The sequence below is a fragment of the Nanorana parkeri genome, unplaced genomic scaffold (assembly GCF_000935625.1).
Source record: "Nanorana parkeri isolate BGI_ZX_2015 unplaced genomic scaffold, ASM93562v1 scaffold3576, whole genome shotgun sequence".
NCBI classification, from domain to species: Eukaryota; Metazoa; Chordata; class Amphibia; order Anura; family Dicroglossidae; genus Nanorana; species Nanorana parkeri.
In genome coordinates this window covers 16,123-27,291 of record NW_017309844.1, presented here as the reverse complement: position 1 = coordinate 27,291, position 11,169 = coordinate 16,123, and the positions used below count along the sequence as shown (strand labels likewise).

The 11,169-nt window shown below is 50.6% G+C and overlaps 1 protein-coding gene across 23 annotated transcripts in view; it reads left to right on the top strand.

Annotated features, from left to right (window-relative positions):
* Positions 1–5,252: 5,252 nt before the first annotated feature.
* Positions 5,253–11,169, top strand: part of LOC108803293 (zinc finger protein 84-like) — a 17,250-nt gene continuing 11,333 nt past the window's right edge. For 5 of the 23 annotated variants that reach the window (XM_018575146.1, XM_018575144.1, XM_018575134.1 and 2 more), the window contains exon 1: positions 5,253–6,260. In XM_018575146.1, coding sequence (XP_018430648.1) covers positions 5,344–6,260 — 917 coding nt within the window. In that variant the 5' untranslated portion in view covers positions 5,253–5,343. Of the gene's footprint in view, positions 6,357–8,180; positions 8,182–8,436; positions 8,456–8,494; positions 8,496–11,169 lie in introns of all 23 variants that reach the window. The other 18 variants (XM_018575142.1, XM_018575133.1, XM_018575128.1 and 15 more) reach the window with 14 other exon arrangements.

Below are 11,169 nucleotides of genomic sequence, written 5' to 3'. Positions count from 1 at the left end.
TCCATGGAGGAGTGGGAGTATCTAGAAGGACACCGGGATCTCTACAAGGACGTCATGATGGAGGACCAGCCGCCCCTCACATCACCAGGTAAGAGGAGAGAGCAGTACGGAGGGTCCACCTAGATCCCCCATCATCTGATACACACATAGAAACAATGTATTCAGTCAGTGTGTGTGTTTCCTACAGATGGATCCAGTAAGAGGAACCCACCAGAGAGATGTCCCCGTCCTCTGTATTCCCGGGATCCCACACAGGAAGATCTCACCATCCCCCACCATGATCAGGTAGGTGGAGTTGAGGGTCTGGAACGTAATGTGATTGAACACTTTGACATGTGGACTCTACAAGATGATATCTTCTATGTGATCTCGCATCAGAAATTCCTATTTTCTCTTCCAACAATGAAGGACACGGGGAAGATTGTAGATCTGGAACCTCTCGGTTATTGCGCCACCTATAGTAGGACGCTAAGCACAAAAAGTGCCTAGGGATGGCCTCTGCTGGTGGCCATCTCACCACCTGCTCAGTTCCCCACCTCAGTTTTTCACCTATTGTTAGGAATTAGGACCTAAAAGTCTCGGGTGAGAATTTTCTTTCTGTTTTTCCGATTTTGTTGATGGACCTCCAAGCACCTCCCAGTTGGGTGAAAGACTGGACATGCCAAGATCCTTGTAGTCCTACCCAGCTCGGCCACCGAGCCTATGCAGATCCTCACCATGGCAGGATCGGCTGGGACATCTCTGTTCTTGGAGCAGCCTGTGAGTGTATTCTTGGTGATGGTACGCATGACCGGGTTGTCTCGACCAACCAGTCACAGTACCCTACAGCGGCAGGTGGCGCCCTGGCTGCGTCCAGAGGTGGTCTGTCATTACTTGGGAGAACCCTGCGTTTACTGGAAGAAAAGCTGCTGCTTGTATGTAGGTACACCTACCTGGCTTCGGCCTCTACGTCTGCTGGTGGTGGTTGTGTCTTGCAGTGACTCTGGCGCAGATGTGTGGTCCTGAGTCTGGTTCACTGTGGGGGTACAGCGCGAGGCTACGGTTGTGGCCTATCTTTCAGTACTGGTGCCTAGCACACCGTGGTCGCAGTCTTTCTTGTGCATCCACAACTGCACTGCCCACATTTTTGGGGTGGTGCTTCTCCAGAGGCCACGTCTTGTGACCTTTCCTGCATGATCATGGATTTTTTGGCTGGAGACTTGGCGGCTGGTCTTTGGGTGTGAGTATCTCTGTTGTGTCTATGGAGGAATGCAGGGAGAGAGTTTCATCTCTGGCATGTGAGGTTTGTGGGCCCCCTTGTGAGGACCCCTTGCATTCCCCTCTGTGTGCGTCTAACATGCCTGTGTCACTGCCCCAGTCACCTTTTTGGTGCCTCCCGAGCTCCCACTAGAGCAGTGGTTCTCAACCTGCGTAACCTCAGGACCCACATTTGTCTTTGGTCATTAAGTTGCGACCCATGGCGCACGGAGATGGAACGCACGGCATTGCGGCACCCCCAGTCTTCCTACCTGACGAAAACTGGAGTGGATCCTCAGCCCGGGGTCCAGTGTGGTCTGCTGTGCTGAGACGGAGCTCCATCCAGATGTGCATTGCTTGTGCAACTTCCTTGAGCTCCCTGTAGAGAGTCAGAGAGCCAGAACGTGATGTCACTCCGGTTCCGGCACCTCTGCAGGACACGCGAGGGAGCTGTAAGCAATGAATGAATGAATGAATGAATGAATGCATGTATGGATGGAGCTCCCTCGTGGCCATAGCTCCAGCCCACCCCACCTTAAGCTTACACTCGGCACCGAGTAGCATATAAATGGCTGCTTGGCACGAGAACTGATATTGCTGCGTTAGGGGGAGGCTGAGAAGCCTCTCACCTAGCATAGTGGAAGGTACACGGTGACCCACTGAATAGGGGGCCGTGACCCACTTTTGGGTCACGACCCACCAGTTGAGAACCAAGGCACTAGAACCTCATGGTGCCCCTAGTACTTCCCTTTCCTTTGATGCTTTTGCCTCTGCCGTGGATGGCTTTGTCCAGGATCTATTGCCTGATGTGCCTGGTAGTGTGGATAAGACCTGCTGCCCTGGACACCGAACCTTTGGTTTCCAAATTCTATGTGTCTACCGTTGTCACAGATTTCTGAGGCTTAAGTGCTGGTCTGCTTAGGAGGGGGGGTAAGAGCACCTTCTTATCACAAGTCAGGAACCCCAAGGACCCACTTTGGAAGTCTGGTCTTTCCTTTTTGACCCCTGGCGGTATCCAGACCTGCCAAAAAGCACTTCTCCACATGAAACGTTTGCCCTCCACCTCTGTTTCTCAGGGTAGGAGGCCGCCTTTGGAAGATTGGGGATCTCTGGCTGTCTCCCATTTCAAACAATTGGGTGCATGAGCTGATATCTTCAGTTACAATATAGACTTCCTGTCTCCCCTGGAGGAGAGGTATTTCCCTTCAAACCTGCACCCCGCCTCATTGACTGGCATCAAGCAGTTATGGATCTTTTGCTTTAGGGGGTGATTGTCCCCAAAAAGGATGGTGTTCACCCGATGCTGGATCTCAAGAATCTAAACCCTTTTGCTGCGGGTCCGCCATGGCCTACATCAATCATCAAGGAGGAACAAGAAGTGTGGCCATGGTAAGTGTGGGACATTCTTCAATGGGCAGAGCGGCACATTCCCGCTTTTCCCACAGTTTTATTCCTGGGGTCAACAACTGACTATCTCAATGACCAGTCCTGGGATCCAGGAGAGTGGTTGCTTCACCGGGTGGGAAACACCTGACTTGGATCTCCTTGACATCTCGCCTCAGAAGGAAGGTAGAGCTTCTGAACTGGACCAAGCATTTCAAGGATCCTCTGGAGAAGGTGTGGTGCAGTTGGACAAAATCTTGGCCATGGCCTACATCAATTATTAAGGAGGAACAAGAAGTGTGGCCATTGTAAAGGAAGTGTTGGGCATTCTTCAAGAGGCACATTCTGGCTCTTTCCACAGTGTACATTCCCAGGGTCCACAACTGGCAAGCTATCTCAGTCACCAGTCCTGGGCTCCAGGGAGCGGTTGCTCCATCCAAATTTTTTCATCAGATTTGCCTTTCTTGGGAACCACTGGACTTGGATCTCTTGGTGTCAGCAGGAAGGTAGTTCAGTTTGTGGCCAGGACCAAAGATCCATGGACAGATGCAATGGATGCTCTTGTGTCTCCACGGGACTGGTGCACCCTAATCTATGCCTTCCCGCCTCTGTAGCTTCTACGGCATCTTCTTCAGATGTTAGAAGCCGAGGGGATACCAGATGAACCGCAAAGGTCTTGGAATGCGTTTGTGGTTTGTCTGGTAGCTGATGCTACCTAGCGTTGCCACTCTGGCCTGATCTCCAGCCTTATGGCTCCATCTTCCGTCCTGCTTTACAATCGCTGGCTTTAACGGCTTGACTTTTGAGAGCCAGATGGTGAGACGGGTTTGCCCGTCACTGTGATTCCCTCAATGCACAAGGCTCGCAAACCTACTTCTCAAAGGAGCTATCATCACACGCTTTGCTTGGTGTGAGTCCGCGTAGGGAAGTTGGTGGATCAATGGTTGGCATTGAGTACTGTCAAGGGTCAAATTTCGACCTTGGCCATTCTTTCGATGGCCCTTGGTGTCCAATTCCGTGGTTTGCACATTTGTTCAAGAAATTGCTCACACTGTGCCCCCTGTGAGGTCCCTGTTGCCGCTGTGGGACCTAAATATGTGGTCTCTGTTACGCAAGAACCTCCTTTTGAGAGCATAAAGGAGCTTCCCATGTTGACCCCATGTGGGAAGGTGGCCTTTTTGGTGGAGGTTACTTTGGCCTCTAGGGTTTCACAGTTGGCGGCCTTGGTGTGCAGGTCCCCCTTTTTGGTTTTACATACGGAGAAGGTTGTACTCTGGCCAAGGCTATCTTTCCTTCCCAAGGTGGTTTCTGCCTTTTCTCTTTGTTGTCACGGATGGTTCTCCAGAGAGAACTCTTCCGCTATGATTTCAAGATGGATGAGGAAGGAGTATTGTCCAAGCTATTAGGAGTCAGGAACCTCCGTTTCCAGTCACAGCTCATTCAGCTACAGCAGCCGGTGCATCCCGGGCTGGGCATAGTGCTTCCGTTTCTCAGATTTGTAAAGAGGACACTTTGTCTTCTCTTCCCAACTTTTCCATGTTCTAATCTACCAGGTTGAAGGTTGATTTCTTCACATCTGTGGATACAAGTTTTGGGCGCAAGGTTTTGCAGGCGGCATTATGATTCTGCTTGTCTTGTTTTAGGGGGATTGGTCATCTTCTGGCCCACCACTCGGTTGACACTGCTTTTGTGATGCCCCAAAGATCTACCATCTTCGCCGTGTCCTTCAATGAACGCAGAGATTGGGATTGTTTGTGCTCTCCATAAAATGCTTCTAGTTTACAGATGAGAGTTTCTGCCGTTCTCTTGGTTTAGGGTGAAGATCTGATGAAGGTGAAAGTTGAGGGTGACGTAGAAGAGACGTATGTGAGGGATGATCAGCAACATACGGAGGAGGATGGAATGATGAGGACACTGAAAGAGGAGGACACTCCTACAGAGATCAGCAAAGGTGACCCATAATATATTCTTCTGTTATCTCTGCTCTGTTGATTGGTCCTGAGTAGGGTGGGAGCTGTGATGTCAGCCAGCAATATATTGATTATAGTTGCCTCTCTGTACTGATACCCGTCCACTGCTGCTCATCACCAGAAGCCTAGGCCTGTTGTCACTTGTTCTGTGGTGAAGGGTCTACAAGTCTGAACTTTGATCCTCTTGTTCCTCAGAGATCACATGACCCAGTGCCTAGGTTTGTGGTTGGGTGAAGAGCATGCTCCTCCCAGTCCCCATTGGCTCCTCCTCTTCTGACAGGGCTATGTAAATGTAGAAGTGATCTGGGAGGAAGACCAAAGGCCTTTTGACTGAAGAGGGGAGGAGTCCCGGCTGGTTGGGACCTCCACAGAGAACATCTGCTCCCTCAGACCTCCTGATCCAGATGGAATGTTGAGTGAAGTCATCTAACCCTCTCATATCTCTCCATCATGTGTTTCTATGTTTCCAGGACACGCCATGGAGAAACCCTCAAAGGATCCTCTGACTTTATCTCCAGGTTGTAAGATGGAAGATGAGGACATCCCAGCAGATTGTGCGGGAGAAGAGACAATGAGCTCAGCTATGGATGGTGGACTTCACAGTGTGGATAGAGCATTGAAATCCTTTAAATCTGAGAAACCTCGTCCTGTGGGGGATGGTGCCGGAATTCAGGAGGAGAAGACATTTTCCTGCCCCGAGTGTGGGGAAAGATTTACCTCTGAATTAAGTCTTTCTGAACATCAGAGATCTCATATGGGTGAGAAGCTTCTTTCCTGCTCAGAGTGTCAAAAATGTTTTCTTTATAAATCAGAGCTTGTCACACATTACAGGTCTCATACAGGGGAGAAGCCATATTCTTGTTCTGAGTGTGGGAAACATTTTTCACAGAAGTCCAATCTTTCTGAGCATAAAAGATTACACACGGGGGAGAAGCCATATTCTTGTTCTGAGTGTGGGAAACGTTTTTCACAGAAGTACAATCTTTCCGAGCATCAGAGACTGCACACAGGGGAGAAGCCATATTCTTGCTCGGAGTGTGGGAAATGTTTTTCACAGAAGTCCAATCTTTCTGAGCATCAGAGATTACACACAGGGGAGAAGCCATATTCCTGCCATGAGTGCGATAAATGTTTTTCACAGAAGTCCAACCTTTCCAGACATCAGAGATCACACACAGGGCAGAAGCTGTTTTCCTGCCCTCAGTGCGGGAAATGTTATTCACGGAAATCAGAACTGGTTATACATCAAAGATCTCACACGGGGGAGAGGCCATATTCATGCTCTGAGTGCGGGAAATGTTTTTCCCAAAAGTCCAATCTATTCAAACATCAGAGGTTGCACACGGGTGAGAAATCATTTTCTTGCTCTGAATGCGGAAAATGTTTCTCACAACAAATCCATCTTTCTATACATCAAAGATTCCACACGGGGGAGAAACCATATTCCTGCCCTGAGTGTGGAAAATGTTATAGACAGAAATCAGACCTTGTTACACACCAAAGGTCTCACACTGGGGAGAAGCCGCATTCCTGCTCTGAGTGTGGAAAGAGTTTTTCAAATAAGATCAGTTTTACCAGGCACCAGAGAACGCACACAGGCGAGAAGCCATATTCCTGTTTTGAGTGCAGAAAAAGTTATTTATATGCGTCCCAGCTTTACGTACATCAGAGGTCTCACACGGGCGAGAAGCCGTATGCTTGCCCTGAGTGCGGCAAATGTTTTTCGAGGAAGACTCATCTGAACAGACACCAGAGATCTCACTGCGTGTGGATGAAGAGAAGGGGAGATCAGACTACATGACGGGACTGACCATGTCACTGCAGTAGTGATCAGTCTGCACAGGCAGCTTCATGGACTCTGGAGAGCCCCCTGCTGGAGGAAAGTGGAAGATATGACGTCTTCAGATGGAACATTTCACATTTCCCTGATAAAGATACAAATATATTAACAGACATTACAATGTAACAAATGAGAATAAATATATATATCTCCTTCTTATGATATCCGTTGTAAGGTGATTGATAAAGGTCGTCTTCAGATAAGTTATCATTAGTCCCCATTTTTAGAGGTCTATCCCCGGGAAACGAGCATCCCCAGCGCTGTCCTTGGTGGCAGTGATCTGCGGTCCTATACAGCCAGGTTTGTTCTTGCACTGATGGCTGCCTATAGGACAATGCATCACTTTCTACTGACCCCTGAACACTGCGTTACTTACTACTGACCCCTGAACCCTGCGACACTACTGACCCCTGAACGCTGCGTTACTTACTACTGACCCCTGAACCCTGCGTTACTACTGAACCCTGCGTTACTTACTACTGACCCCTGAACCCTGCGACACTACTGACCCCTGAACGCTGCGTTACGTACTACTGAACCCTGAACCCTGCGTTACTACTGAACCCTGAACCCTGCGTTACTACTGAACCCTGCGTTACTTACTACTGAACCCTGCGTTACTACTGAACCCTGCGACACTAATGACCCCTGAACACTGCGTTACTTACTACTGACCCCTGAACCCTGCGTTACTGCTGACCCCTGAACTCGCTGTGTCACGTATTACTGTCCAGTGAACTCTGCGTTACTACAGACCTCTGAAACCTGCAACGCTTACTACTGACCCCTGAACTTTGCGTCACTACTGACCTCTGAACCCTGCGTTACTACTGACTCCTGAACTCTGCATTACTACCCCCCCCCCCGTCATTTCCACTCCATATTTTCATTCTGCGTCACTTATTACTGACCCCTGAACTCTGCGTCACTTACTAATCACCCCTGAACAAAGCATTACTACTGAATCTTGCGTCGCTTGCTAATGACCCCTGAACTATGCATTACTTACTACTGAACTCTGAACCCTGCGTTACTTACTACTGACCCCTGTTCCCTGCATTACTGCTGACCCATGAACTCTGCGTTGATTATTATTGACCCCTGAACCCTGCTTTGCTACTGACGCCTGAACTCTGCCTTACTTACTACTGACCCTGTGACACTACTGACCCCTGAACTCTGCATCACTGACCTCTGAGCCCCGCATCACTTACTGCTGACCTCATTGCTTACTATTGACCCCTGCTTTACTACTGTCCCCCTGAACTCTGCATTACTTACTACTGTCCCCCTGAACTCTGCGTCATCTTCTACTGACCTCTGAACTCTGCATCACTTACTAATGACCCCTGAACCAAACGTTACTTCTGAACCCTTCGTCAGTTTCTAATGACCCCTGAATTATGCGTTCCTTACTACTGACCTCTGAACCTTGCATCATTTAATACTGACCCCTGAACCTTGCATCATTTACTACTGAACCCTGCATTACTTAATACTGACCCCTGAACCCTGCATCACTTTCTAATGACCCCTGTACCCTACTTTCATACTACTGAACCTTGCATCATTTACTACTGACCCTACCTAATGCTGACCCCTGAACTCTGTGTTCCTTTCTACTGTCCCCTACTTATGACCCCTGTACTCCATGTGTGACCTACTACTGCCCCCTGCACTCTTGATCCCTGTGTTCTGCGTTACTCCTGATCCCTGCACCCTATGCGTTACACGTGCTTGACCCATAGTAGTGTAGTGTTCTGGGTTTATGTCACCATGCGTCTTCAGCCGATCCCACTGTTACCGTCATTTGACCGCACGCGGAATTGCCGATGGGCGCGCCGCATTCTTTCACTCCTTATATCGGCCAGAGGCCCTTTTGTCTTTACGTCTTCGATCTCTGCTTCCTGTGCCAGAAATCTGTCACCAATAATTTTGGGGGCATCTTAAAAATGGGGGTGCATCAGGCTCATACCAAGGTACACAACAGGAGCATAAAGATTTGAGGCTGGAGCCATGGGAAAAGGTCATGTGGTCTGATGAGTCCGGATTTACCCCGTTCCAGAGTGATGGGGGCATCAGGGGTAAGATGTGAGGTGGAGGAAGTGATGAGACGTTGTGCCTACTGTACATGCCTTTGGGGGGCAGTATTATTATGTGGGGTATCTTCAGTTGGTCAGGTCTAGATTTGGCAATGCTGTGTCCCCAAAAAATGAGGTCAGCTGCCTCCCTGAATATACTGAATGATCAGGTTTTTCCTAAAATGGATGTTTCTTCCCTGATGGCACACTTGGCATGTTCCAAGATTTTGGTTGGCCGAAAAAGTACAATTTTTATGCCGAAAATGCGGCTCACCTCTAGTTTCTCTTCTCTGACGCATTGACCAGCGGGGAGGAGGGAAACTTTCAGGAGGCTGAGGAGAGCGCCATCACAGGAGGCGGAGCTGGAGGAGCAGGGAGGAGACCGCTGTCAGAGGTGTCCCACGAGGCCGAGCTCTCCTCCCGCACTGCCCCGCCTTACCTTCTGTGACAAGCAAATCAGGACGGAGAGTGGTGCAGGGAGGAGACAGCCGTCACAGGAGGCGGAGCTGGAGGTGCAGGGAGGAGACCGCTGTCAGAGGTGTCCCACGAGGCCGAGCTCTCCTCCCGCACTGCCCCGCCTTACCTTCTGTGACAAGCAAATCAGGACGGAGAGTGGTGCAGGGAGGAGACAGCCGTCACAGGAGGCGGAGCTGGAGGTGCAGGGAGGAGACCGCTGTCAGAGGTGTCCCACGAGGCCGAGCTCTCCTCCCGCACTGCCCCGCCTTACCTTCTGTGACAAGCAAATCAGGACGGAGAGTGGTGCGGGGAGGAGACAGCCGTCAAAAGGAGGCGGAGCTGGAGGAGCAGGGAGGAGACCGCTGTCAGCGGTGTCCCAGGAGGCGGAGCTCTCCTCCCCGCACCACCCGCTCCACCTTCTGTGACGAGAGTCAGTATGGAGAGTGTGAAAGGAAGAATTCCGTCCCACTAATCAGCAGTTCATAGAATGTTGACTCCTCAGGCGCTGTGTCTGATCACTTTGCTGTGTGGCAACTATCGATACTAGAATTAGTGCTGATACCGAGTATTCAGGCGAGCTAGCCCACTAATGTGTCAAGCCCAGGACCAGCTAGCCCACTAATGTGTCAAGCCCAGGACCAGCTAGCCCACTAATGTGTCAAGCCCAATGGAAAGCATACAAGAACCATCCTTGTAGTAGTGTGCATCTGGAACTTGGACCATTCTTCCCTCAGAGTCAGATATCTCAATGGCCTATTACTGGTCTTTTTAGGCACCACCCTCTCCTCATGGATGTATCACCCCGGGTCCCAATTCTACCTGCAACCCAGGAACGTTCCCCATATACATTGGGTAGGCTTGATTGCGACTGGGTTTTCTGTACCCCAAGTTATTCCCATACCTCCTCATCATCACAACAGGCCTGTTGTAGCTCTTCTATCTCCTCCATCATTGCTTTAGACCAGGGGTAGCAAACCTCTGGCCCTCCAGCTGTGGTGGAACTACAAATCCCATGAGGCATTGCCACAGACATGACTCCCAAAGAGAGATGCATCATGGGATTTGTAGTTTCACCGCAGCTGGAGGGCCGGAGGTTTGCTACCCCTGCTTTAGACACAGAAGGATACCCATGTCCGTCTTCTAGACCGACCCCCCGAATTCAATGCGCACTGCAAACTGGACAATCTAGGCCGTTCGTTCACATGAATTCTGGACTCTCTAAATACAGTTGTGTGAAAAAGAAAGTACACCCACTCTGAACTCTTATGGTTATACATATTAGGAAGGGTTGCCACCCATCTGGTTTTCACCCAGACAGTCCGATTTTGGAGTCTTGTGTCCAGCCAGCGGGCACCCGGACACAAGACGCTCGGTGCCGACACTTTCTGACAGATGCGGCTGCCGAGGTCCCCGGCAAGCGTGATCTCGAGCAGCCGCATCTGCCTGAAGCTGAATCTTACTCTGAGCTGCGGGCAGCCTGTGCCTCTTTACCCGCAGCTCAGAGGAAGATCTGGTTTCAGGCAGATGCGGCTGCTCGAGATCACGCTTGCCGGGGACCAAGGCAGCCGCATCTGTCATTGCCTTCTTCTCCTCATCCTCCATCTTCCTGTCAGCATGCTTCCCTCCTGCAGACCCCTTGTGAGACACCATAGCCCAGACAGCCCACCTGAGAGGTATACAGCCTACCTAAGAGCCTAATAACCCACCGGAGAGTGCGCATGGCCACCCTGAGAGGCACACAGCCCCCCTGAGAGTTGCACTGCCCACCTAAGAGCCTCTTAGCCGACCTGAGAGGTGCATAGCCCACCCGAGAGTGTGCACAGCCCCCTGAGGGTCACACAGCCCAAGTGAGAGTTGCACAGCCCATCTGAGAGCCCACACAGGCCACCAGGGTCATCAGGGCACCAACCCAGAACAACACCGAGTATGTAGCTTCATATTATTTTGTATTGCTCTATAATGTGTTGCTGGGATTTGTAGTCCTCTATAGCTGGTCTCCTTACTCCCTCCCCTGGCTGTCTCTCCTTGCTCTTTCTCCTGGCTATCTCTCCTTACTCCCTCCCCTGGCTGTCTCTCCTCGCTCTTTCTCCTGGCTGTCTCTCCTCACTCTCTCTCCTGGCTGCCTCTCCTCGCTCTCTCCCCTGGCTGTCTCTCCTTGCTCTTTCTCCTGGCTCGCTCTCCTTACTACCTCCCCTGCGTGTCT